The 25,473-nt window shown below is 41.6% G+C and overlaps 1 protein-coding gene across 1 annotated transcript; it reads right to left on the reverse strand.

Annotated features, from left to right (window-relative positions):
• Positions 1-7,056: 7,056 nt before the first annotated feature.
• LOC138879969 (uncharacterized) lies at positions 7,057-8,307 on the reverse strand. Its single transcript, XM_070159618.1, has one exon. It carries the CDS (start codon positions 8,305-8,307, stop codon positions 7,057-7,059), a length of 1,251 nt encoding a protein of 416 aa, XP_070015719.1.
• Positions 8,308-25,473: the final 17,166 nt, after the last annotated feature.

Genomic DNA, 25,473 nt, shown 5'->3' on the forward strand with positions numbered 1-25,473 from the left:
GGAAAAAACATACATTGAGATAGAAAAGGGGGTAGTGAATATGCCAAGTCAAGCTAGGCATACTAATTAACACAGATACATGCTAGTTACAGTAAGAACAATGGAACCATAGGTAGAAGAACACAAGAAACAAAAAGAAGTGCAACACCAGTAGAAGCATATTGTTTTGAGGCTGTAACTTAAACAGAAGACATACCAGTTGAAGATAATGCAACACAGAGCAATAATGGACAATAAGGTGCAAGGAAGTGAGCAATAGTGTGCAGAGAGTATGTAGAGAGAAGGGCAGCAGTGTGCAGAGAAATGAGCAGCAGGCAGACCAAAGTAAGCAGCTTAGTAGAGGCCAGCAGAGTGGTAAAAGTAACCAGGATTACTCAATCTTGGCCTTCAGCCGATTGAGTAATCAAAATTCAAATAGAAAAACGAGAGAAGTTGTGTAGAAACAATAGAGAGCAATATGTTTTGTGTGTAAAAGAGAGAGTTCAGAATGAGGAGTTTTATTCGTGTCTGTGTGTGTTGAGTGAGAAAGGAAGAGCAGTACTTATAGCTTTTGAAAATAGTAGAGAACAAGGTATAATTATAGAAACAGTACCAAATTGAATCAATCATAGGTCCTGATTCAATTAAATCAGGGACTCATGATTCGAATAGGAGTACAGACTATCCGGTAAGGAAAGAATCAGTCAGATGACTAATTATACCATAACAAGAGCAGTAAGCATGCTGTACGCAATAAAGGCTAGGAACACGATGCTTAAAACAAGGAAAATATATTCAGAATACTTAAAAAATATGTTAAAGTGCACAAATATGGCAAAAATATAAGTTAACTCTGAAAAATCAATCAAAGAATCACGGACAAGACCAAAATTAGAGGGAATCAGTATCAAATGTAGAAAGCGACTCACAAGTAAGGAAATATTTTGAAAAATTAGTGTAAGAACCTTTAAGGCAAACACATGCAAATCAGGGATTCAAAGAGATGCTCGGAATTAACAGCATATTCAGTAAAGAGGAATATTCAAACGTATTTATACACAATAATCTCAGAATTAAGAACCCTAGGTAAGAAATCACATAAAACAGTAGGGTCGGAACCCTAGAAAAGATCTAAGATATGGAACTCAGAAACAAAAGGTTTCAAGCAAATAACATAGGAGTAATCACATAATACCCAAAAGAAACAGAAGCATAGTGATTTAAAAAGGGGTCGGAAACCCTAGTTTTGAAAAGAGGAACAAGAACATTTTAAAACTTGAGCTAATCGAAGATATCGAGTGACAAGTAGTGTAGAACACCAAGATTAAACCAAAAAATCGTTTAAAAAGACATAGATTAAGAGATTTAGGCAAAAAATTAGGGTTTGCAATAAAATCAGTGAGATGAGAAACCTGGCCGTGAAACTTGCTAACAACAATATTTAAAGCATCATCGGACAAAAACCCACCGGAGAAAGGCCGAAAACGGACCCAGGCGAGGCTTCAATGACCATCTTGCATGATAGAGACTCCTGGAGTTCCAAAGATGAAGGGAATCGGTGAGATAAGGTTTCACGACGGCTGGTGGTCGAAGGAGGCGAGGCTGGAGTTGGCCGGAGAGGCGATGAAAGCCATCGGAGAAGGTGAACGAGAAGGTTCTATAGAGAAGGGGGAGGTGAAGAGTTTTAGAGAAAGACCGGTCTTTTTGCAAATGAGGGTAAAGGGAAGGGGGGTCGTTTGATTTATTTTAGGCAAATTAATCTGGACCGTTGATCTCGTTTGATCAACGGCTCAGATAAAAACAAAGCTGGACCGGGTATCCAAATGGGGTGTGGGTCGGGTCTCAATTGAAATTGGGTCGAATTGGGGTGCAATTTGGGCTGTAATTGAAATGCAACTGGGGCTAGGTTTTAAATAGCCACTTTTCCCCTTTCTATTTTATAAAAATAGTAATAACGATTTTAAAAGCAAATTAAAAATACTAGGTAGGCAAATATTATATAAATATTAGTTTAAAAATATTGTAGCAAATTTTATTGTTACAAAATGCTATTAATTACAAAATAGGCTATAATTGCAATTATATGCAATTTAGCTTTAAAAATACCAAATAAATTGGTAAAAATATGCAAAAATTACCTTAATTATATTTTGGTGTAAATATAAGAATGAAATAAGTTATTCATAAAAAATGATAATTTTGAGAATAATTATTGGACTTTGTGGTATTAAAATAGGCAGTAAATTGGTTTAAAAATCACAAAAATACCAAAACTCTTGGGTGTGCTTATATATGCACATATATTCTATTTTGAAAATATTTTGGGTATAAAATATATAGGGAAAAATTGGGTATCAACAGCTGCCCCTCTTTACCCGAGGAGGATGAAAGAGTTGTCGGGTAAAGACAAGATGGCCAATTTTGACCGGAAACGGTGATTGAAAAAGAACTTTGACCGCGCTTTGGTTTCTGAGCTGCCTACATATCCCTGGTTTTACAGGAATCAGGCCACATGTAGTTCAGGAACCATTGACGGAATGTGTCGACGGAGATTCGAAAAGACGGACGCGATGGTTAGATTTAAAAGTTATTTGGAGTCGAATAGATTGCGGAGAACCGGAGCGGGATCGCTTTTGCTGAGACGGCCGTTCGCTAGCCGGTGTACCTGTAGATGAGCAGATGCACATATTGTGCGTAATTTAAACATGATGCAAATTCCCGTTGGACCATGAATGCTGTCTTTGGACGGTTAGGATGACGTCCTAAGACTATGATGTCCTGGGCCATGAAGAGCATAAAATAAAGATTCGCAGGCCATGAAATGGTGTTCTCGGGCTATGCAGATGGTGCCTCCGAACTATGACGCCTTTGAATAAGTTGGCGATTTTTCAGCCCATGAGAAGGTGGCAATCTTTCAGCCGAATGAATGCAAAGAGTGGCAATTTTTCAGCCAAGGCGTGAATTTGAATGCAGGTGGCGATATTTTAGCCGAAGAGAGAATTTAAATAAAGTGGCGATATTTTAGCCATGTAGGATGGAGACAGAGCTTAGTCTCGAAAGGCAGATAGATAGCCTTATGCAATATGAAGGTAGAGCTTAACCTCGAAAGGCAGAGAATCGCCTTATGCAAAATATAGATGGAGATAGAGCTTAGTCTCGGAAGGCAGATAGATAGCTTATGCAATATGGAGGTAGAGCTTAACCTCGAAAGGCAGAGAATAGCCTTATGCAAAAATATAGATGGAGACAGAGCTTAGTCTCGAAAGGCAGATAGATAGCTTTATGCAATATGGAGGTAGAGCTTAACCTCGGAAGGCAAAGAGTAGCCTTATGCAAAATGCGGATGGAGACAGAGCTTAGTCTCGGAAGGCAGATAGATAGCCTTATGCAATATGGAGGTAGAGCATAACCTCGAAAGGCAGAGAGTAGCCTTATGCAAAATGCAGATGGAGACAGAGCTTAGTCTCGAAAGGCAGATAGATAGCCTTATGCAATATGGAGGTAGAGCATAACCTCGAAAGGCAGAGAGTAGCCTTATGCAAAATGCAGATGGAGACAGAGCTTAGTCTCGAAAGGCAGATAGACAGTCTTATGCAATATGGAGGTAGAGTTTAACCTCAGAAGGCAGAGAGTAGCCTTATGCAAAATGCGGATGGAGACAGAGTTTAGTCTCGGAAGGCAGAAAGTAGCCTTATGCAGGATGGAATGTAAAGGAGAAAATAGTAGTAATTTTCTTAGCTGATAGGCGGTTGCGATATCATAACTGCTGGGGAATGTTGGGTGTAGATAGTAGACCTTTGTGAGTTGAGTGATTGTTTTGAGGGTTTCAACTTTGAAGAGTGAATGCGTTTTGCATTGCGATCTGAGTTCCTGCATCCAAAGAAAAATCGTGAGTTCTGTAGAGGGGGAAGGTTAGTTCGTATCCCTTGGCTCCTGACGTTACGTATCATTGGGGTAGCATTGCTAAACGATGGTGATGCAAATGATGTTTATGCATGATTCAGTAAATGTAATGTAAGTATATATATTTTGAAAAAAAATGATTTTATTTTGGATGAACCAACAACTGCAATGTGGTTCAAGACACGGAAACCTTGCTTGCTCCGAAATTTTGAGGGTCCTTCTCAAAATTCTGCCCCAGTTCACTTGGCTGGCGCTGCTGACGGCTGTGCTGAATAACTGAAAGCGGATCGATTCCAGAATTTTGAGGGTCCTCCTCAAAATTCTGCCCCAGTTTAATGGGTTGATGTTGATGCGAAAGCCGACAAACTGACTTCGGAATTTTGAGGATCCTCCTCAAAATTCTGCCCATTTCCAATAGCGGGGAAAATGGAAGTTTTATTAAAATGTGACCGAACCCATAGGGCTACCTACGTATCCCCTCTTAAACGGGAATCAAGTCAGGCGTAGTTCAAATTACATCATAAAGAAAAGCATACAATCAAATATAGTATCTCTTTACTGCGTCTGAGTTGATCGGCTTCAGCCAGACTTCTCCGTCCATTTCTGATGGTATCCAGCAAAACAATCGACAAACAACTGCAGCTCATGTTTGGCACAGTTGTCAATCAATATGTGTATATTTGGCAAAGGGAAGTCGTCCTTGGGACTGGCCCGGTTGAGATCCTGGTAGTCGACACAGACTCTAACTTTCCCATCCTTCTTTAGCACCGACACGATGTTGGCCAACCATGTTGGATACTCTACTACTCTGAGAATCCTGGCTTTGACTTGTTTGGTAACCTTTTCTTTAATCTTCAAACTCATGTCTGGCTTGAACTTCCTGAGCTGCTGCTTTACCGGCGGACATGTAGGATCTGTTGGCAACTTGTGAGCCACAATGGATGTGCTGAGGCCAGTCATATCATCATAAGACCATGCAAAGATATCCTCATGCTCTTTTAGGAACTTTGTGTACTCTTTCTTTTCTGATAGAGACAAATGTACGCTGATACGTGTTTCCTTGACATTCTCTGCGTCTCCCAAATTAACAACCTCGGTTTCTTCCAAGTTAGACTTGGGTCTTTTCTCAAAGTTCTCGACCTCTCTGACAACCGCTTCTGGTATCTCATCTTCTTCTGAATCCATATCCGTTTGTTGCATTGCCTCGTTGCAAGTTACAGTCGTCGGTTCATCATCAAGATATGTAATAGTAACGCTGTGTAAAATAAAGTAAATGATAGAGAAAAGTAATAAGGGTGCAATATATAATGAATTTGAAATGCTTTGATTGAAAGTCATAATCGTTCGAGACATCAGAGCTCTTTTGGAAAGTAAAGACAATGCAGAAAGGAAAAGCAACTAAGAAAATAAAGATGCGATGCATGATGCTCGTTCAGCCTTGCTACCCCGAAGATGTCCGGGCACTGGTGGTCCTGACCGACCAATTGGTGAGGCGTTCCCCTCGGTTCACGGCTTGAATGGAAGGGCCTTCCTCCCCTTCCTCCTCGAAGATAATACAACAATCTATATCATCTTCCAGAAACAGGTTCTTTATTGCTGCTAGTGCTTCGTCTTCCTCTGATCCGTACAAAGTGTCGGATGGCTGAAAAGTTTGCTCCAACTGAGGTATAGGGTGCTCCAGCGGATAGTATGGTCCGCGCCATGGAGGTGACCAGTGGTTGAACTCCTTCCAAGTGTACTCATACCCTAGGCCAAAAGTGGTACCGTGCTTCTTCAGCTTGATAGGTTTGGTGATACCCTGTAGGTTCTTGCCAAGTCATTTTTCGGGTTCATACCCGCTCCAATTCAGGATGCTTTCGATCTTGTTATCCCACCACTTGTCTTTGTCTATAGCATTGACCCGCTCGATGTGGTGGTACATTTCTCCTCCTATCCTTCTTCTGCCTCCGATCATCGGAATGGTTTGACGACTGTATATAGGGTTGCTACCGTCGCCATGAATGATTACTTCCTGATGATTCCATTCAAATTTTACAACTTGATGCAAAGTTGATGCTACAGCCCCAGCGGCGTGGATCCAGGGTCGTCCCAGCAACAAATTGTAGGATGCTGGTACGTCAATGACTTGGAACTCGACATCAAACCAGGTGGGTCCCATCTGTAGGCATAGGCTAATTTCTCTAATGGTGTACCTTTGAGATCCATCAAAAGCTTTGACACTAATAGCCCCGTCTTTGACCTCGTGCAATCCCTTACCCAATGTCCTGAGAGTTATCAATGGACAAATGTTGAGGCTGGATCCCCCGTCGACTAAAATCCTGGTGATAAAGTGATCCTCGTATTACGCAGTGATGTGCAATGCTTTGTTGTGACCAAGCCCTTCTGGTGGTAATTCGTCCTCGTGGAAGGTGATCTTGTGGCTTTCCAGTACCTGCCCCACCATGTTTGCCATTTCGCCTCCTGTTATGTTGCTGGGAACATAAGCTTCACTCAGTATTAAGGTGTTTTTATGTGCCTCAGAGCTTTGTAGAAGAGCCAGAATAGAAATATGTGCTGGCGTTTTGTTTAATTGCTCGACGACTGAGTACTCTTTGGCCTGTACCTTCTTCCAAAGGTCATCGGGTCCAGTTTCAATAACCCGCCCGAAGGCTTGCTTGCTGGACTCAGCCAAGTGCTTCGGGGTGTATACCCTGCCTGTCCTAGTCACACCCTGTGCAGCAATTACTTCCCCGGTATATGTCTTTCCTTTCCTTCTAGCCTCAGCGGTGTAATCCCAAGGTATATCATTTGTCTTGAACGGGGTCACGTCTGTCATGGAGACCGGAATAGGCACCTTGTGAGGTAACACAGTAACTTCGACAGGTGTAGGCACCTTTGGAATTCCGAACTCAACCTCAATCGGTTTTGGTGCCTTTGCGGAAGGTGCTTCAAACTCGAGCGGTACGGACACATTTACCACATCGCCCTTAGAGGGCTGAATCTGAACAATAATGGGATTGAGAGTAACTGCTGGCTTCTTAGGTTCGTCTCCTTCAACTATCAAATAGATTGACCCCTTGGGGTCCCAATCATCTTCAATCTCGATCATATAGATGCCTCCACCCTTGTGGTCAGGCAAGGGGTTGTTGTGGACATTAGGAGCGGGCTTCTTTGCTATAATTATCTTGTTGTCAATCAGGTTCTGAATCTTGTCTTCAACGAGCGACACTCGTCGATGGTATGGCCCTTTATCCCGGAATGGTATGCATAAGTCTTGTTTGGGTTGATCCATTGGGAAGGATTTTCTGGAGTTACGTCTGGAATAGGGGTAACGTAACCGGCTGCTTTGAGTTTTTCATATAATTGGTCAAGTGGCTCGGCTATGGAGGTATATTGTCTGGGAGGTTTACGGTCAAAGTTTAGTCTAGGTCGGGGAAAGTTTTGGCGGGTAGGAGGTGATGGGCAGTGAGAAGGTTGGGAGTTGTATGCTTGGTATATGGGTGCGGGTTGAGAATATCTGGGTGAAGTGGGTTGATATGTAGGTGGTGGAGGTGATTGGTAAGCAGGTGGTGGAATTTGGTAAGTGGGTAATGGTGCTTGGTAGTTTAGGGTAGGTTGATATGTGAGTGGAGCTGAGGGAGAGGATTGGTGCTTCATAGGGGAATTGTTCCTTTGCGCAACCATTACGGAATTTACATCCTTTTTCTTCGATGGGCCACCAGACTGTAAAGCCTTGTTGGTAGCTTGCAATGCCTCGAGGTTAGTGACCATACCGTTTTTGATGCCTTCTTCAATCCTTTCTCCCAACTTGATGATGTCGGAGAACTTTTGGCCCTCTATTAGCATCAGCCTCTCGTAGTATTGCGGATCCTGAGTACGGACGAAAAACCTGTTCATTTGTTCTTCCTCCAAGGCCGGTCTGACCTTAGCAGCTTCTGACCTCCAACGAGTTGCATATTCGTGAAAGGTCTCTGTGGGCTTCTTCTTGAGATTCTGGATATAGAACACATCTGGTGCGTTCTTAGTGTTGAACCTAAACCGGTCCATAAAGTCAGACGCCATGTTCACCCAACTAGTCCATTTCTTTGCATCCTGGCTAATATACCATGATAAAGCATCACCCCTCAAACTCCTCATGAACATCTTCATGTGGATTTTCTCGTCCCTTCCGACTCCTACCAACTTGTCACAATACATTCTCAAGTGGACCCTGGGATCACTTGTACCATCGAACATCTCGAACTTGGGGGGTTTGTACCCCCCTGGGAGCTCAACATCTGGCTGAACATAGAGATCTTCGTAATTCAACCCTTCGACACCTTTGTTACCTTCAAAACCTTGAACCCGGCTAGTCAACTTCTTGATCTCAGCGACCAAATTATGAATGAGGGAACTCTTGTCATCTGACTTGGCTGCACTTGTGATTGGCTGATTGTAGTGCGGCATAGTGTCCACAAAGATAGGAGTGTTATGGTCTTTTGTGGTTCATGAATGAGCAGTGGAGTATTATGAGTGGGTTGCATCGGAGGTTGTGGGGTGTTTTGTGGAGGTGCGGGGTTCTAGGTGTTAACATCAGGAGCGACAAGAGTGATTGACAGGCTTGCCGGGTTTCTAACTTTATCCAATTCCTCTCGGAATCTTAGCAAAGCTTGCTCCAGATGAGCAATAGTCTCCTTGGTGATTGCAGCATTCTGAGAAGTTTCCTCGAGTTCCTTTCTAGCGCTTGCATCTCCCATTTTGCCTTTGTTCCTGTTTCTGGTAGGACTCGGAGGAGGAGGAGGTGGAGGATCCTTGGATCTTGTTGAGTATGCTGATGGTGCCAGAATGCACGAACTAACCTTTGGGGAGGGGGATAAAAAATAAAAGAAAAACAAAAGGTAAGAAGTTAGTGCGGGTTATGAGAAGAAAATGTTGCAATATTTAAACACATTGTGCAAGAATATAAATCGCGTCCTAATTTGGGTGCCTCGTTGTGCCTGAGGTAGGCCTAGCGACAAATTAACTTGGAGAACTTATAATGCTAAATGCCTCATTTTATTGATAAAAATAAGACGAATCCTAAAACAACACTAAAATAGCGGAAAGTAAAAATGTCGCTAATGGTTATTGGCCTTATTACATTAAAAGCGAAAAGAAAGACTCCTAACTACTTGGCCCCAGAAGGACCTTCTTCAGGTTGAATGTTCTCACTGATCAAGTCCTCCAGCTCGCATAGATTTTCCAGTAAAAATGCTATCGCCAGACGTTCTCCTTTGCCTTCCTCAACATTTTGACAGTCGATGAGCCTTTTCCTCACTTTCCCTTCCAATTCCAGCAAGTTGTACTCCAGGTATTCCATCTTCTCACTAGCCTTGGTGACTCTCTCCTTACACTCGTTGATTTGGTTGCTCGATGGGAGGTTTCTCCACCAAGTCTGCAAGAGTGAAGGCATGTTTACCATACCAAAGTCAGGAACTTTGTCATTCATTTTTTGCAAAACAAAAGGGTTAAGACCTCACCCCCACCGGACTCGACTATTTAATACCAATAATTAGCATAAAAAGCATTTAGTTCTCCAAATAAATGCACAGAACATGTAGGTGTCCGTTTGGGTTTCAGGGAAACTCGATGGACTTTGGACAAGGCTATCTTAATGAGTCATTATGCGGACAACATAACTGACTCGGCTAGGTTTGACCATGATGCATGCACAGTTAAATAGAGTAAGGTTTCTATTTTTTGAAGTTCTAGACAAGGTACCCTTGAGCGGACAACTCAAGAGGGAAAGGCGCGGAACTGTCGACTACACCGTTGATCGACTGGTTTTACTGCAAATATGCCTTTGCCACATTTAGGGGGTTTATAATATCGGAAGGGCGCAACCAGTCATTATAAGCGTTGCTATAGGATTTGTTTTGGCACGAGTGGAATATGATGTTGAGGAATGCAGTTATAATAATGAGACAAATTGCATGTATTTTCACGTTCATAAAGTAAAGATTACAATAAATGCTCAGTAATTACAACAGAATTGAAATAATAAGGCAGTAAAAGAAGAAATTAAAAGGAAAGAAAAACATGAAGAGCCAAGTTAGTATTTTGATGAAATAATTAAAGACAGAAGGTAAATGCAATTAAGGAAGCAATAAAGTCACAAAAGCACGTAATGGTAAAAGCCTTAAAGGTTTCCCCAGTAGAGTCGTCATGCTGTCGACGCCCCCCTTTTCCCTCCTAAAAGAAGGCGAAATCGGGTTTACGACATTATGGGCAAAACAACTCTTATTCCCTTTTGAGGAATCGGGTTATGGAATTTGAAGAGTCACCACCTAATGATTATAGTGCAGTACGACACTTTTAGAGAAAAGAAGAAGATTTTTTGGAAGAAAACCAGAGTTCGGGTAAGGGCTTGAGATTATCTCGAGGGGAAGGTGTTAGGCACCCCTCAAGATCCACTAGTGTGGTTCCCCTCCATGCTTAATTATGACTTTAAGAAGAGTAGGAGTAGACAAGCAAAGTTTGCACATAAGAAATATAAACAAGTTGACAATTTTGAAAGAAGAAAGACACAAGCGATTTTTTTTGGAAAAAGGAAAGCTTAGTTTGAGGAAAACGTTAATTTAAATGAAGGAAAAGCAAAGAAAAGGGTCCTAGGTTTAACTATAATATGGATCACTTCGGTGCAATACCCGGCAATCATTCTCACACGAGATATTAGCGCACCGGTCATCATCTCCATATTCTACCCTTCCCACCCTGTAGAGGTTATTAAAGCATGTGTATTGGTCACGAGTGCGTAGTGCGTGCTATTACCCGTCCCGTCCTATAGGTCATAGAGGGTATTTAGGACCGCTATTTCTATGAGGTGAGGTCTAGGTTGAACCCTTAAGTTTAAAGGCCAAAATATTAAGCGACATACAAAACAAGTAGGACTTCATATAAAAGATCACACAAAGGCATATAAAAGGCTCAAATATCCCTCCACGGTTAAACACATAATTAACACATCTCAATCACATCTTAAGTCTAAGGAAGGGAGAATTTTAAAAGCTGGAGTGTCAGAAATAGGTTTAAAATAGAAGATGAAAAGTTTTAAACAGAATTCGGAGAAAAGAGTTGGACGAAAACGTTTAGAACTTGAGAAAAGGCAGTAGAGGCGTAACAGTTTAGGAATCAGGAGAAAACATATGTTAACACATTCGTGAGTATATATTAAAATAGTTTTCGGACAGGAGAGAACAGACGTAAAATATTTCCAGATTGCAGAAGTGTGAAAGAGAGCGGTAAATATATTAGGTTTGGACTATAGTTTTGGAAGATTACAGAAGATATAGTATTCAGATAAGTTTAAGAAAATAGTAGTCCAGTTCTAGACTGGAAAGGAAATTTTAGCTGAAAACATATTTGCACAGATGTGGCTAAAAGTAGGACGGAAGTTTCGTAGAAAAATCAAGCGGGCCTTAGAGAGGTAAAACAAATTCGGACAGTTTAAAGGGATGGGATAACTTAAGCATGACTCAAGGCGATTAATCAATTTTATCCGGCCTAAGACTTGCCTAGGCGTTGTTTTAACCCTAAGAGAAAGGTGGACGTACATGCTTGTTTCCAGTTTTACAGTTAACTAGGCTGGCGTTATTAGGCAGAATATACTAACGAAGCGTTCAACAATTGCAAATAAAACCCTAAGTACATGATTTCTAATGCATATAAGAATCCTAAAGCATGGTATCTGAATGCAGTAATTTGTTATTAGCTGATTGTGATCATAAAATGACAAGCTGAAAGTAAAGAGACCTAGGAGCAGGATTTCTATATGTGAGATGCATGTCCTATACATGGTTTCTATTGCACAAATAGATAAGTAAAATCCTATAGCCATGTTTTCTACCCATAACTTTTAAAACTAAGCATGCATAATCCCCCCTCCCAATTTCACTATAAACCCCCATTGTTCTTTACAGGTTGTTATAGACCAAGTAATCAAATTACAGTATTGAAAAGTAAAAATAAAGAAGTTATTTTATAGGGAGCCTTCAGCCAGGCCCAAATCTCTAACCTCACTTCTTTCGAGTTTCACAGCCTTTACCAAGGGTCTGGGTGCGACAAAGTTCCTTAAGGGCCCATTGGGGCCCCTGGCCAATACCAGGCACCCAAGCAAATCAATATTGAGCAAGTGCAAGTGTGGAAATTGCCAACCTTGTGCATCAAAGTTCAGCGGGTGCTCAAGGCACCCAAAGCAATGCTTACACTAAGGTGGAAGAGCCTAAACTTCTAAGAGTAGTGTGATTGTGATGGAATTTGAAGGAATTAAGTTGAAAACAGTTGGAAAAGGTTTTACATGAAGAACAATTTTAGAAGACAATAATAGAAGAGTGAAAGAGTCAATTGAAGATGACCAGTTTGAAAACAAAGAGTCATACAAATAGCTCTCAAACAAGAAAACCAGTTACACATGCATAGCACATGAAAGAGAAGTTCTTTTTATAGCAAACAAGCATGCTTCAAACTAGGAGTCTGGTTCTTACAGCACCAGACACCAATTAAAGTCAACCTCAGGAAGAGGTTTTAGGGCTATTGAGTAGCCAAGAGGGCCCTGAACACATACTAGTAATGTACAGGAGTAAGGAAATAACATACATTGAGATAGAAAAGGAGGTAGTGAACATGCCAAGTCAAGCTAGGCATACTAATTAACACAGATACATGCTAGTTGCAGTAAGAACAATGGAACCATAGGTAGAAGCACACAAGAAACAAAAAGAAGTGCAACACCAGTAGAAGCATATTGTTTTGAGGTTGTAACTTAAACAGAAGACATACCAGTTGAAGATAATGCAACACAGAGAAATAGTGGACAATAAGGTGCAAGGAAGTGAGCAATAGTGTGCAGAGAGTATGCAGAGAGAAGGGCGGCAATGTGCAGAGAAATGAGGAGCAGGCAGACCAAAGTAAGCAGCTTAGTAGAGGCCAGCAGAGTGGTAAAAGTAACCAGGATTACTCAATCTTGGCCTTCAGCCGATTGAGTAATCAACAGTCAAATAGAAAAACGAGAGAAGTTGTGTAGAAACAATAGAGAGCAATATGTTTTGTATGTAAAAGAGAGTTCAGAATGAGGAGTTTTATTCGTGTCTGTGTGTGTTGAGTGAGAAAGGAAGAGCAGTATTTATAGCTTTTGAAAATAGTAGTGAACAAGGTATAATTATAGAAACAGTACCAAATTGAATCAATCATAGGTCCTGATTCAATTAAATCAGGGACTCATGATTCGAATAGGAGTACTGACTATCCGGTAAGGAAAGAATCTGTCAGATGACTAATTATACCATAACAAGAGCAGTAAGCAAGTTGTACGCAATAAAGGCTAGGAACACGATGCTTAAAACAAGGAAAATATATTCTGAATACTTAAAAAATATGCTAAAGTGCACAAATATGGCAAAAATATAAGTTAACTCTGAAAAATCAATCAAAGAATCATGGACAAGACCAAATTAGAGGGAATCAGTATCAAATATAGAAAGCGACTCACAAGTAAGGAAATATTTTGAAAAATTAGTGTAAGAACCTTTAAGGCAAACACATGCAAATCAGGGATTCAAAGGGATGCTCGGAATTAACAGCATATTCCGTAAAGAGGAATATTCAAATGTATTTATACACAATAATCTCAAAATTAAGAACCCTAGGTAAGAAATCACATAAAACAGTAAGAAGTCGGAACCCTAGAAAAGATCTAAGACATGGAACTCAGAAACAAAAGGTTTAAAGCAAATAACATAGGAGTAATCACATAATACCCAAAAGAAACAGAAACATAGTGATTTAAAAAGGGGTCGGAAACCCTAGTTCTGAAAAGAGGAACAAGAAAATTTTAAAACTTGAGCTAATCGAAGATATCGAGTGATAAGTAGTGTAGAACACCAAGATTAAACCAAAAAATTGTTTAAAAAGACATAGATTAAGAGATTTAGGCAAAAAATTAGGGTTTGCAATAAAATCAGTGAGATGAGAAACCTGGCCATGAAACTTGCTAACAACGATATTTAAAGCATTATCGGACAAAAACCCACCGAAGAAAGGCCGTAAACGGACCCAAGTGAGGCTTCAATGACCATCTTGCATGATGGAGACTCCTGGAGTTCCAAAGATGAAGGGAACCGGTGAGATAAGGTTTCACGGCGGCTGGTGGTCGAAAGAGGCGAGGCTGGAGTTGGCCGGAGAGGCGATGAAAGCCATCGGAGAAGGTGAACCAGAAGGTTCTAGAGAGAAGGGGGAGGTGAAGAGTTTTAGAGAGAGATCGGTCTTTTTGCAAATGAGGGTAAAGGGAAGGGGGTCGTTTGATTTATTTTAGGCAAATTAATCTGGGCCGTTGATCTCGTTTGATCAACGGCTCAGATCAAAACAAAGCTGGACCGGGTATCCAAATGGGGTGTGGGTAGGGTCTCAATTGAAATTGGGTCGAATTGGGGTGCAATTTGGACTGTAATTGAAATCCAACTGGGGCTAGGTTTTAAATAGCCACTTTTCACCTTTCTATTTTATAAAAATAGTAATAACGATTTTAAAAGTAAATTAAAAATACTAGGTAGGCAAATAATATATAAATATTAGTTTAAAAATATTGTAGCAAATTTTATTGTTATAAAATGCTATTAATTACAAAATAGGCTATAATTGCAATTATATGCAATTTAGCTTTAAAAATGCCAAATAAATTGGTAAAATATGCAAAAATTACCTTAATTATATTTTGGTGTAAATATGAGAATGAAATAAGTTATTCATCAAAAATGATAATTTTGAGAATAGTTATTGGACTTTGTGGTATTAAAATAGGCAGTAAATTGGTTTAAAAATCACAAAAAATACCAAAACTCTTTGGTGCGCTTATATATGCATATATATGCTATTTTGAAAATATTTTGGGTATAAAATACATAGGGAAAAATTGGGTATCAACACTTATCATATAAAATATTACATACCTCCTCCCTCTCTCTCTGTTCCCCTTTATATGAGACATATCCTTTACCTAACTGAAAGTACAAGTGCGCGGAATATTCTGTGGGATATTCCCCTAAAATATCTTACTACTAAACTAACCATTAGGGCCGATCTGAGTATTCGACCTCGACCCCAGCTACTCAGCTCGCCAATAAGTTCCTTCCATCTTGAGCACGACCTCGGCCTAATCGGCTCTTAGCAATCCTCTCTTGGGCAAGATTCCCTTGGTCTGATTTTGACCTGTACAATTCGTCCCTCCATCCGTCGGGGTTATTTTTTGGACGATCTCGATGGGAGGAATCCGCTCGTTGCAACTTGAGAAATCTGGGCATGCTGGCCGAGGAGTAACCTTTTTATGGCGAGGTGACGCCGTGACGCTTTAAGAGCCATATCTGACCGTTACGTCAGTTTGACATGACATCATTTCATCATGCGTCATTATGGCGCATGTTACCGTTATGTTACGTCATTTCCCGTGCCTCTTCCATTTTGAAATCAATGTGGCGGCGTTTGGCTTTCTCGATTAGGGTGCCAGTATTCTTATAAATAGGGATGAGAATTCCTCATTTGAGCTTTAAGCATTTGAAACTTCAAGCTTCCCCTTCTTCTTTTCAGAATTCTTGCATCTTTGTCTCTCCCTTCTCTTAGTGTTTTTTGCTATTGTTACCCCTTTCACATTTGCACTTTCTTCCTATATACGTGACAGAAAAATGATTAGTGCATCTTCTAACCTTGAGGGAGCTTTTGATCCTGTCCCATTGATTGTGGACATGCCTTCTCATGAAGAAGGAGTGGCCATTGTAGAAGATGAGAGTTTCCCCACTATGGATGAGATAGTTCCATGTTCGGGGAGGACTAGGTCGGACTTCTCGGAGCGACCTGAAGATGATCCTGAGCCCATCATTTCTGAGATGGATGTGGCGGCACTTGTTGCATTTTGGGCTAAATGGCGAATTTTAGACCATGTCAAACTTATCCCGGTTGGTAACGATGTGGTGCTGATACATTGCCTGGGATATTGCACATTCTACGCGTATCCATTTGTCGTCGGCTATACGCTTCCTCTTCCTTCCTTGGCGGAGGACTTTTGCCGCTATTATGGCGTTTGACCAGCTCAGCTCTCCTCGTACATCTATAAGCTTTTCCTTATGCTTATCAAGTATACAGAGCTAGCCAACAGTGGGATTTCTCTCCGTCATCTGCTTCACCTCTTCGCCCCAAGTTTTCATAGGGGTACGATGATACACCTTCGCCACCGTTGGAGCAAGGGATTGGTGGTGAAGATGGATGATAAGACAAATCGTCGTTTTTGGGTGAATTTCTTCTAAATGAGGATGGAGCACATAGTGTCGAATCCTAATGGTTTTCCCGAGGAGTGAAGCTTTGCTCGTAAGTGTTTCTCCCAACTGGCTGTTTGTTGTTTCTCTTTGGTGACCTAATCCTTCTCCCCCTTTTCTCCTTTTTATGTAGTCGAGAAGGACCCTCCTTCTCTAGTCGCCGACATTCGCGACTGGGTGAGCCAAATTTTTCCTCACACGGTGGGGATCCGTGAATGGTCGTAGTTCAATGAGAGGTTTGGGCGCAAGCCTTCGGCCTGTGAGTCATTTCATTTTGATCTTCGTCATTTTGACCTTCGTACCATTTGTTCTCTCCTTTAATTTTTTATTTGTCTTTCTTTGTTGGTAGGTCAGAGGGCTCCGAGGAGGGCGAGGGATCCTACTCTCACTTTTCGTCAGTTAGGTGCTTCTACTAGGCCTCTACTCGCCGCGGCTGCAGGTGAGTCCGTTCAGATTTCTATTCCTTCTTAGATCCTGGCCTCACATAGACCTAGTCGTCTGGTTGCAGCCCCACTATAAGAGATTCCGACTTCTTCAGTGTTTCATTTGGTGGATGACTCATCGCAGGGTGAGGAGGAAGAGGCTCCGCTAAAAAGATGGAGACTAGAGGTTGGCGGCGAAGCAACTGAGGATGACGGGCCCACGGGGGGTGATCCCGAATTGACCACGGCCGAACCGGGAGACAGAATGGCTTTAGACGCATAGACCGTGCCCCTTCAGATGTGGAGATTGCTTCCATGGAAGGAGGGGAGCGACTGAAGACAACTACGGTCATTCCGATGAGTGATCCATCAACGTCAGAGCGGGATGACATTCCCTCTTCAGCCGAGAAGAGGGTGAATGAGTGATCATAGATGATTATGAATCTGGCTTTGGCATCGACCCCAAGAAAGAGAGGATATTCGACGAAGGGTTTACCCAGGTTGAGGTGAGAACAGATAGATTTTCTCGTTCGATTGTCATCCCTTTGGACTGCGACTTGTTGGCTGACACGGCGAGTGTGGTCCCTTGTTTGGTCCCTCTTTGCTCTTTCGCTGAGAACAAAACTCTACAAAAGCTTAAGGATGCCGATTTGTCATTAGGCATATCTGGGATGGCTCTGAGGGTGAGTTTCCTTCCTCGTTATTTTTGCACTTCGCGCCCTTCTCCCCTTCCTATTTTTACTAACTCTTTTTAGCTATTCGTTTTCTTCTTTTTTTTAAGACTCTCATTTTAGAGATAGAGAGTGCCCATCGAGAGGAGAAGCGGAAGATTATTTTTCAGAAAATAGTTTTGAAGTACCGCCGGTATTGTGACAAGTACTGTGAGATACGTGCATGGTTCAGGGCAGGCGGTAACCTCCAATCCCTTAGAGATGAGTTGGACCAGAAGGACGAGGAGCTTGTGCGGACCATGGTATATGCAGTGAGCTCAAGGGGGAGCTTAGAGCCAAGGAAGATGAACTCGAGATAAGCAAGGGGGTCATGGCCGAGTGTGTCAACCTGCAAGCACAAGTGGCGTCCCTACGGGCGGAGCTGGAGCAAAGCTCGATCAGAGTTGTCTGCCTGAGTGGTGAGTTGATAGAGAAAATGGTAGAGTTGGAGGGGATCGAGGAGTCCAGGGTAGTGGCTTTGGCAAAGGTGCGTCATTAGAGGACTACATCTGCTTCCTCAGGTCTACAAATGCAAATTATGCGGAAATGGCCTAGCTAAGGGAGGCACGGCTTGATGAGTGAATTGGTGGGCCCAAGAGAGATGTTTCCAGCCTTAGTGATCAAGTTGCCGCTCTTGAGTCCGAGAAGGTGTGACTGTTGGCTCGACCGTCCTCCTTTCATACTTCTGCTTTCCCCAACATTCCATGGAATTTATATGAGATATGGATCCATACCGAGGTTTAGCTGGACGTATACGGAAACTTGATAATCATGAGGAAGGTTCCTAATGCCGATTTTGATGATGCCCATATTAAGGCACGTGATGCTAGGATTGCCTACAGTTATGACCCCACTACGCTGGGGACCGGTGATGATAAAGATGATTTAGACGGGCTTGCATCTAATGCTTGGTATGACGATGAGTATCCCGATGGCGGGGGCGATGATGGAGATAACGCTGCTGGACCGGGCAGTGAAGGTAGTGGTGATGAAGGCGGGGACGATATGGTGTGATTCTTTATACTTAGTTTTTGTTTTCTTCTCTTTTTTGTGGGGGCGTCTTTTTGGCCCTTTGTAATATATTGTTTTTTGGAATGGAATGATCATAACCTTTTCCTGTATGTTCTTGGGCCTTTTTATTTTTCTTCAAATGTTTTTCTTCGAAAGAGTTGTGTTGGTACATACTATTTCGAACATGGTCGAGTATATCTTTGGTTGAATTTGGGTGAAGTCCCATGTCGTACTTAAGTCAAACAAAGTTGTAAATCGAACTTAAGTCAGGTTGAACATGAGTGGAATTCGAGTGTGATCGAATATGAATTCGAACGAGGTCGAATGTTTAATTAATTCGAGCAAGGTCGAGTGTAAGTCGATTCGAGCAAGGTCGTATGTTGACTCTTAGTTGATTCGAACGAGGTCGAATGTGAGTTAGTTTGAACGAGGTCGAATGTGAGTTAATTCGAATAAGGTCGAATATGTGTCGATTCGAGTGAGGTCGAATGTGAGTTAATTCGAACAAGGTCAAATGTGAGTTAATTCAAACGGGGTACAATGTGAGTTAATTCGAACGAGGTAGAATATGAGTCGATTCGAGCGAGGTCGAATGTTGACTTAGTTGATTTGAACGAGGTCGAATGTGAGTTAATTCGAATGAGGTCAAATGTGAGTTAATTCGAACAAGGTCGAATGTGAGTTAATTCAAACGAGGTCGAATATGAGTCAATTTGAGCGAGGTCGAATGTTGACTCTTAGTTGATTCGAACAAGGTCGAATGTGAGTTAATTCGAACGAGGTCGAATGTGAGTTAATTCGAACGAGGTAGAATGTGAGTTAATTCCAACGAGATCGAATATGAGTCGATTCGAGTGAGGTCAAATGTTGACTCTTAGTTGATTCGAACATCATGTGTTTGTATGCTTTGCTTATATATATATATATATATATATATATATATATATATATATATATATATCAAAGTTTACATGCTTTTGGGCTGGTACTCCAGTCCTATTCTATCTAGTCCCTTTATTGTTTGGCCTGGAGAAGTTTTCAAGGGGTCGGATAATGAACTTGCCAACTTGCAATCTATCCTGCTCAAACCTTAAACTTCGATATGTCATCCTTGTCGCCTCGTTAAAAACCTTCTTGAGAAAACCTGATCAGGACAAAACTCAGGTGAGGGAAAAAAGTACGGCCCAGGGAACATCTTTTATAGAAGTTGAAGTACTTGAGGTGGGAGACGTTACAGTTATTTGGCAATAGCTTCCCCTCCATTGTTTCTAGTTGGAATGACCCTTTGCTTGCTACTGCCGTAATCTTATATGGGTTGTCCTAATTAGTTCCTAGTTTCCTTCTGGTGGGTCCTTGCTCTCCTGTGTTTTGGCTTTGAATACGTAGTCCCCTACTTTGAGTGGTCTAACATTGACTTTTTTGTTGTAATATCGCTCTGCTTGTTGTTTTTGGGCGATAATCCTTATGTAAGTCATATCTCTTTGTTCTTCGACCTCGTCGAGGTTTTGCCTTCTACTTTCGTCATTAGTCGGTCCATTCTCGTGTGAATATCTCAGACTTGGTTCTCCGACCTCGACCAGTATTACTGCAGCAGTCCCATAGACTAGCAAATATGATGTTTCCCCTATGCTTGTTTTAGGCGTTGTGTGGTATGCCCATAGCACTTCCGGCAGTAATTCCAGCCACAGTCCCTTAGCATTCTCGATCTTCTTTTTCATGATGTTCAATAATGATTTGTTGGAGGACTCCGCCTGATCGTTGCCCGCAGGGTGATATGGCGTGGAGAATAGTCTTTTGATGTGCCATTTTTCAAAGAACTTGGCGAACTTTTTCCCAATGAACTAGGGCCCGTTTTCATAACTGATTTCTTTGGGGATGCCGAAGTGGCATATAATATTCCTCTATATGAATGTGATCACTTCTTGCTCACGTATTTGGGCAAATTCACTTGATTCTACCCACTTGGAAAAATAGTTATTTAAAACTAAAAGAAATCGTACATTACCTCATCCCGCTGGGAGGGGTCCGGCGATGTCCATTCCCCACTTGATGAAAGGCAAGGCGAGGTAACTGAGTGGAGATGCTTGCCCGCTTGGTGAATCATAGGGGCATATTTTTGGCATTACTCGCATTTTCTTACGAAGTCGGTGGCTGCCTTTTTTTTATCGTGGGCCAGTAGTGGCCTGCTTGTATGAGGCATCTGACGAGAGCTCGATTGCCGGTATGAGCTCCGTAGTGACCTTCGTGTACTTTTTCGAGGCGCGCCGCATTTGATTTGTTCCTAAGCACTTTTCTAGAGGGCCGCCATATGTTCTTTTGTACAAGTCTTTATTGATGATGTTGTACCTGGCCGCCTGCATTCGAAGCTTCTTGGCTTCTTTTTTATTGGATGGGAGCACCCCGTCCTGTAAATATGAGATAATGATTACACCAGTCCCAAGTCAAGTTTATAGTTCATACCCCGATTTGATTGATCGATGAATGGAGGAGGGTGACCACGTTCACTTCTTCGGTTATGCTTTTGGTGGCCGCTACCAATTTGACGAGGGTATCCTCTTCGATGTTCTGTGCTCAGGGTATTTGATCGAGCTGGAATTCATCGAACTTGGGTAATAATTTGCAAATTTCGGTCTAGCATTTCTGTAGCCATTGTTCCTTGATTTGGAAAGTCCCTGTGACTTAGTTGATGATGAGTTGCGAGTCACATCGTAGGACTATTCGTCGTGCTCCGTACTAGAGTGCCAATTTTAAACATGCAATCACGGCCTCATACTCAGCCTCATTATTAGTCATATCAAGGCACTGTATGGACTGGCGAACTATTTTGCATGTTGGGACCTCGAGCACGAGTCCCAGTCCAGATTCTGACGCGTTATAAGTGCCATCGGTGTATAGAACCCATTGGTCGTGCATTTTGGCGGAGGTACTGGAGGTTTCCCTTTCGACTTCGGGCATTATCTTTGCACTAAAGATGGTGACGAAGTCAGCAAGTACTTACGACTTTATCGTCATTCACAGCTAATAGATTATATCGTGTTCGATCGGCTCTATGGACAACTTGGCCAATTTATCCGACAGTTCGGGTTTGTGCAGGATACTCTTTAAAGGAAAAGTCGTGACCACCGAGATGGGGTGGCACTAGAAATAGGGTCTAACCTTTCATGAAGCTACGACCAAGGCCAGGGCTAGGTTCTCGAGGTGGGGGTACCTCGTTTCAGTGTCGACCAAAGTCTTGCTAATGTAGTAGATTGGAGACTGCGTACCTTTATTTTCTCGTACCAGGACTGCACTTACTACAACATCGGATACGACCATATAGACAAGAAGACGCTCTTCGAGTTTTGCTTTAGCAAGCAGCGAGGGCAAAGACAGGTAGGCCTTTAGTTCTTTTAAGGCGTCGACGCACTCGGAATTCCATTGGAGTCCGTTATCTTTTTTGAGTAAGCCGAAAAATTTGTGGCACCTGTTGGAGAACCGTGGGATGAATCTTGATAGGATGGCTATACGGTCATTCAACTTCTGCACCTGTTTCTTGCTGGTCAAGTTTTTTGGGATTCTTTCTATGGAATTGACTTCATTGGGGTTGACCTCGATGCCTCGTTGTGATACCAAGAAGCAGAGGAAATTTCCTGAGATTACACCGAAGGTGCATTTCTCGGGGTTCAATTTCATGTTGTACCTTCTGAGTATGTCGAAGGCTTCCATTAAGTGGTCGATATAGTCTTCCTTCCTTTTTAACTTGATCAACATATCATCTATATATACTTCCATGGTCTTGCCGAGTTGATATTTAAACATTTTGGTCACTAGCCTCTGATATGTGGCCCCTGCTTTTTCAACCCGAACGGCATAACCCTGTAGCAGTACGTCCCCAGGTGGGTGATAAAAATGGTTTTTTCTTGGTCCTCCTCTTCCGTGAGTATCTGGTTGTAGCCCGAGTAGGCGTCCAAGAAGCTTAGCAGCTCGTGCCCGGCTATTGTATCGATGAGTTGGTCAATATGGAGCAGCGGGAATGAGTCCTTTGGGCATGATTTGTTTAGATCTGTGAAGTCCACACACATCCGCCACTTCCCATTCATCTTTTTCACCATGACCACATTGGAGACCCACTGAGGGTGCTTCGATTCTCTGATAAAATCGTTTTCTAACAATTTTTCAACCTCATCGCGGACCGCGTCATTCATTGCATAGTTGAACTTTTGCCTAATTTGCCTTACTAGGGGGTAAAGCGGATCGACGTTCAACTTTTGAGTTGCTATCTCCTTTGGGATACCTGGCATGTCTGCATGGGAAAAAGCAAACAGGTTTACATTACTTCTTAAGAATTGGCAGAATTTACCTGGCTCTTGGAGCTTATGGCCGATGAAAGCTTTCTAGCTGTTACATCCCACAGTCTCGTACATTAAAGTTTCATCGTAAGTTAATCAACGTAAGTTCCGGAATGGGATTATTTTGAGATTATAAGCATTATTCTATTTCAAACAAGTAATGAGTAAATTCGTGAAGGTGAGAGGGGAAGCAAGTCAAAGAAAATAAATTTTCGCCCAAGTTTGGCATGTTGGGATAAAATACCGGGTGAGTGTTAATATTTGGTAGTTATGGACTAGTTCCATACAAGGTACCGTATGGGCATGATAGTATGATGTGTAAAGGATATTAAAAATGAGTAGAATTTTAAGTAATTTGAGACAATTTTTAATTATGTGGATAATTGATTAATTACTGGGTAGTGGGATATTACCTAATTAGTTAATTAATTATTGGATGAGATCAATAATGTTGGGTGACTCTTAATCTATGTTGGATTAACGTGGCAGAAACTTAATTTATGTTGGCTTAGTCATTAACTTTGGAAGGCTTAGTCACTGATATCTCATTCTTTTACAAAATGGATACAAAGTTATTTTGTAAAGTAACATATAGGTTTTCTTTACAAAGTCTTAAAAGACAACCATTATCTTCTTCAGCAAACTTAGTATTTTTGCATGAAGCAATTTTACATTTAACTAGGGGTTTGAAATTGGCATTTTGAGAGTAGAGCTTTTCTTCTAGAGGTGATAATTGAACGGTCTCCTACTGTGCATCCGATTTCTTGGAGTTCAAGGGGGAAAAACAGGTGATGACTCTAACATAGGATCTACTCGATAGTGATCTTTGGATGATGACTCAAATCAGATTTCCATATATCACAATTAGATGTGATTTCTTACCAAACTTCTTGCAACCAAACAATTCTAATGAGAATTGTTAGGACCGTAGCAACGTAAAATTTTGCGGTTCTAAAGGAGTACGGTGCAACCTTTTCCAAAAATATTATATGAATTTTTCCCTACTCCAGGTATCTTAAGTCTAAGCTCTTCCTTCAATTTTGCATGATCCCGTAATTACACGAGTTTGATAACGAGGCATATAGAAAAATTCATATTCTGGAATTTACGTATATTTTTCTAGTCTCATAAGTTACAGTATTCTCCCTTATAACATTCAATTGAGTATTATCTTTTTTCAGTCAAGAGAGCAGAGAGCATATATATATATATAGTATTACAGTATTTTCATTACCACCAAGCTATAATCGATGGGCAGGCCCCTATTGGGCAACCTCTGATCAGATGGTAAGTGATATATCGAGCCTACTGTAGCTGAGCATCTATGAGCCAGTTGGTTGAGATATAGAGCCTAGTATAGTCGAGCGCTTATGAGCGTGCCTACTATGGTCGAGCAGTTATATATGTATATACCGAGCCTTATAGGGGTGGACAACTATTTTACTTAGTATATTGAGAGAGTTGAGTCCGTATCAGCAAGTAATCGTATCTTTAGATTATCTTTGACTTCCAGTTACTTGCAGTTATTATATTATCAATTTAGTTTTAGCTTTCAGTATATTGCCTTACATACTCGATACATTATTTCGTACTGACATCCGTTTTCTGGGGGAGCTGCATTTCATACGTGCAGGTTCAGACAGACAAGTGGGTAGACCTCCTCATTAAGTGTTGCCCGAGTTCAGCTTGATCGGTAAGCTCCATGCCTTTCGGAGTTGTCGGGTCTAGATCTTTGTGTACACCTCGTGTATATATGTATATATGGTATGAGTAGGACGGGGAGTTGTTCCGATCACAGTATATCCACCAGTAGAGGCTTGTAGACATATCCTGTCAGTTAGTGCAATTTGTTGGGCTTGTACGCCTCTTAAGTATATTTTGTTGATTTGCCAACTGTAGTAGTTATGACGTCCTTGTCGGCCCAGCATTATATTGATGTCTAGTTAGCATTCGCAATTGTCTTGCAATGTGGCCCATGGCCAAAGTATGATGTTATATATTCAGAATCCCTTAGTCGCAAGTTAGTACGCAAGGATAGGTGAGGCACCGGGTACCGGTCTCGCCACAAGGTTCGGGGCATGACAAAAGTAGTATCAGACCAGTTCTGTCCTAGGCATGCCTTTTATAATAGGTTCAGGGCATGACAAAATCGACCTTATTCATAATATGGCGATGCCTACAAGTAGAAAGATGGTTGGTAAGGGATTGAATGCGGTTGTGAAAGAGTTGAGTCAGAAGAACCGGGTGAGCTTCTGAAAAAGGAGCCTTAAGGCAAGAAAACATCTATCCACCTTTATGGTGAAAGACAATAAGAGATTCAGAAGGTAAATACAAGTTTCAACAAATAGGAGAAGCAAGGTTAAGAAGGGTACGGGGTACCTAACTTGTAGAGATGAACATTACCTACAATTCAGGAAGAGAGATATAAGCACTTTTAGTTACCTTCATTAATAACAAAGGTATGTACAATTGGCCGCACCCATTTCAGTTAAGCCCTATGGGGGTTAACAGGTGTAGTTTAAGAAAAGGACGGAACATCAAAATCCGACTGGGGTTAAAGTAACCCAAAATGGTGAATGAATTATTTGTGCTAGTTGACATTGCCGAAGGATATTGTAAATGTGCTAATAGATCTCCTTGTGAAACACCCAGATGGTGCACTCTAAAATAGTACAACTAGATATGAGTAATACAAATATAGGAACTATAAACCTTGACGGTATAAATATTACCTTAGTGTGGCTCCCGTCCCTAGTAGAGGGAGAATGTTAGGCAGCCCGAACAGCCAGTAGATGGAGCAAGCGGAGGTAAAAGTGAAAGAATG

The sequence above is a fragment of the Nicotiana sylvestris genome, chromosome 10 (assembly GCF_000393655.2).
Source record: "Nicotiana sylvestris chromosome 10, ASM39365v2, whole genome shotgun sequence".
NCBI lineage: Eukaryota > Viridiplantae > Streptophyta > Magnoliopsida > Solanales > Solanaceae > Nicotiana > Nicotiana sylvestris.

Excerpts from the sequence above, each read along its gene's own strand:
- LOC138879969 (XM_070159618.1), bottom strand. The coding sequence starts at position 8,307 with ATGCCGCACTACAATCAGCCAATCACAAGTGCAGCCAAGTCAGATGAC.